The sequence below is a fragment of the Passer montanus genome, unplaced genomic scaffold, assembly GCF_014805655.1.
Source record: "Passer montanus isolate IOZ18808 unplaced genomic scaffold, ASM1480565v1 scaffold86, whole genome shotgun sequence".
NCBI lineage: Eukaryota > Metazoa > Chordata > Aves > Passeriformes > Passeridae > Passer > Passer montanus.
The window spans coordinates 1352486-1353460 of NW_024373923.1; the positions used below are offsets into that span (position 1 = coordinate 1352486).

At 68.4% G+C, this 975-nt stretch overlaps 1 protein-coding gene across 1 annotated transcript in view; it reads right to left on the bottom strand.

Moving 5' to 3' along the window:
* The window catches only part of SKOR2 (SKI family transcriptional corepressor 2), a 23371-nt gene extending 22614 nt beyond the window's left edge, over positions 1–757 (bottom strand). Inside the window, 1 exon segment of the mRNA XM_039733380.1 lies at positions 1–757. This exon segment is cut by the window's left edge and continues 2 nt beyond it. Within this exon segment, the coding sequence (XP_039589314.1) occupies positions 1–757 (757 nt within the window).
* Positions 758–975: the final 218 nt, after the last annotated feature.

The following is a 975-nucleotide window of genomic DNA, read 5'->3' on the forward strand; positions in this document are numbered from 1 at the left end:
AGGCGGGGGCCGGCGGGGCGGGCGGCAGGGCGCGCTTGCGGCTGCCGCCGTTGAACATGGCCTTGACGTCCTCCCAGGCGAAGACCAGCTCATCCTGGGGGCTCTTGTCGGTCAGCTTCAGGTGGCGGCGCCAGGAGTTGAAGTTGGCGGCGTCGGGCTGGGTGTACTTGGCGTCGGGCGTGCGGTGGGAGTGGAAGATGAACTTGTTGGGCGAGAAGTACATGCTGCAGTAGCTGCACTTGATGCACTTGGCCCGGGAGCTGTTGTAGCGGGCCGGGATGAAGCTCCCGCGGCATCCCCAGGCGCACTCGTGGGACACGTCGAAGGCGAAGTTATCCGGCAGTTTGGGGGGCCGGTTCTCCCCCAAGAAGGACTTGCAGAGCCGCTCTGCCTCCCTCTTGGTGATCATGCCGCAGCGGCGGGAGGAGATGGGCATGGCCCCGGCCCGCCGCAGGATCTCCAGCTGCACCGGCGTGCACTGCACGCAGGTGATGCCCAGGGCCACCCGCCGGTTGTGGATCTCGTTGTAGCTGAAGTTTTTGAGGAGGGTGTTGGAGATCTGCGCCAGGCACAGCCGCTCCTGCCCGTCGATGACCAGGGAGACGATGGGGATGCCGTAGAGGATCACCTGCCCCACCTGGTTGGGCTTCATGGCGGCGTGGCCGGCCCTCGGCTGGCTCATGGGGTCCGGCGGGTACGCGCTGGACGGCGACGGCAGCAAGATATCGGTGGGGCCGGGCAGCGGGCTGGTCGCCATCGTCTCAGCGCCGGGGGGGCTGCTCTGCTCTAGCTGCGGATGGGGAAGGGGACAGAGACACAGCGCCGTCAGCCCAGCGCTCACAGGGATGGAGGTCCCCGCCGCACGCACCCCGTCCTCCCCCCGCTGCTCTGCTCTGCCGGCATGCGGAGGCGCTTCCCGCGGGGGGCTTCTCTCAGCGACCCCGACCCCCTAAACCTCCTCTGTCCTCTCCGGGG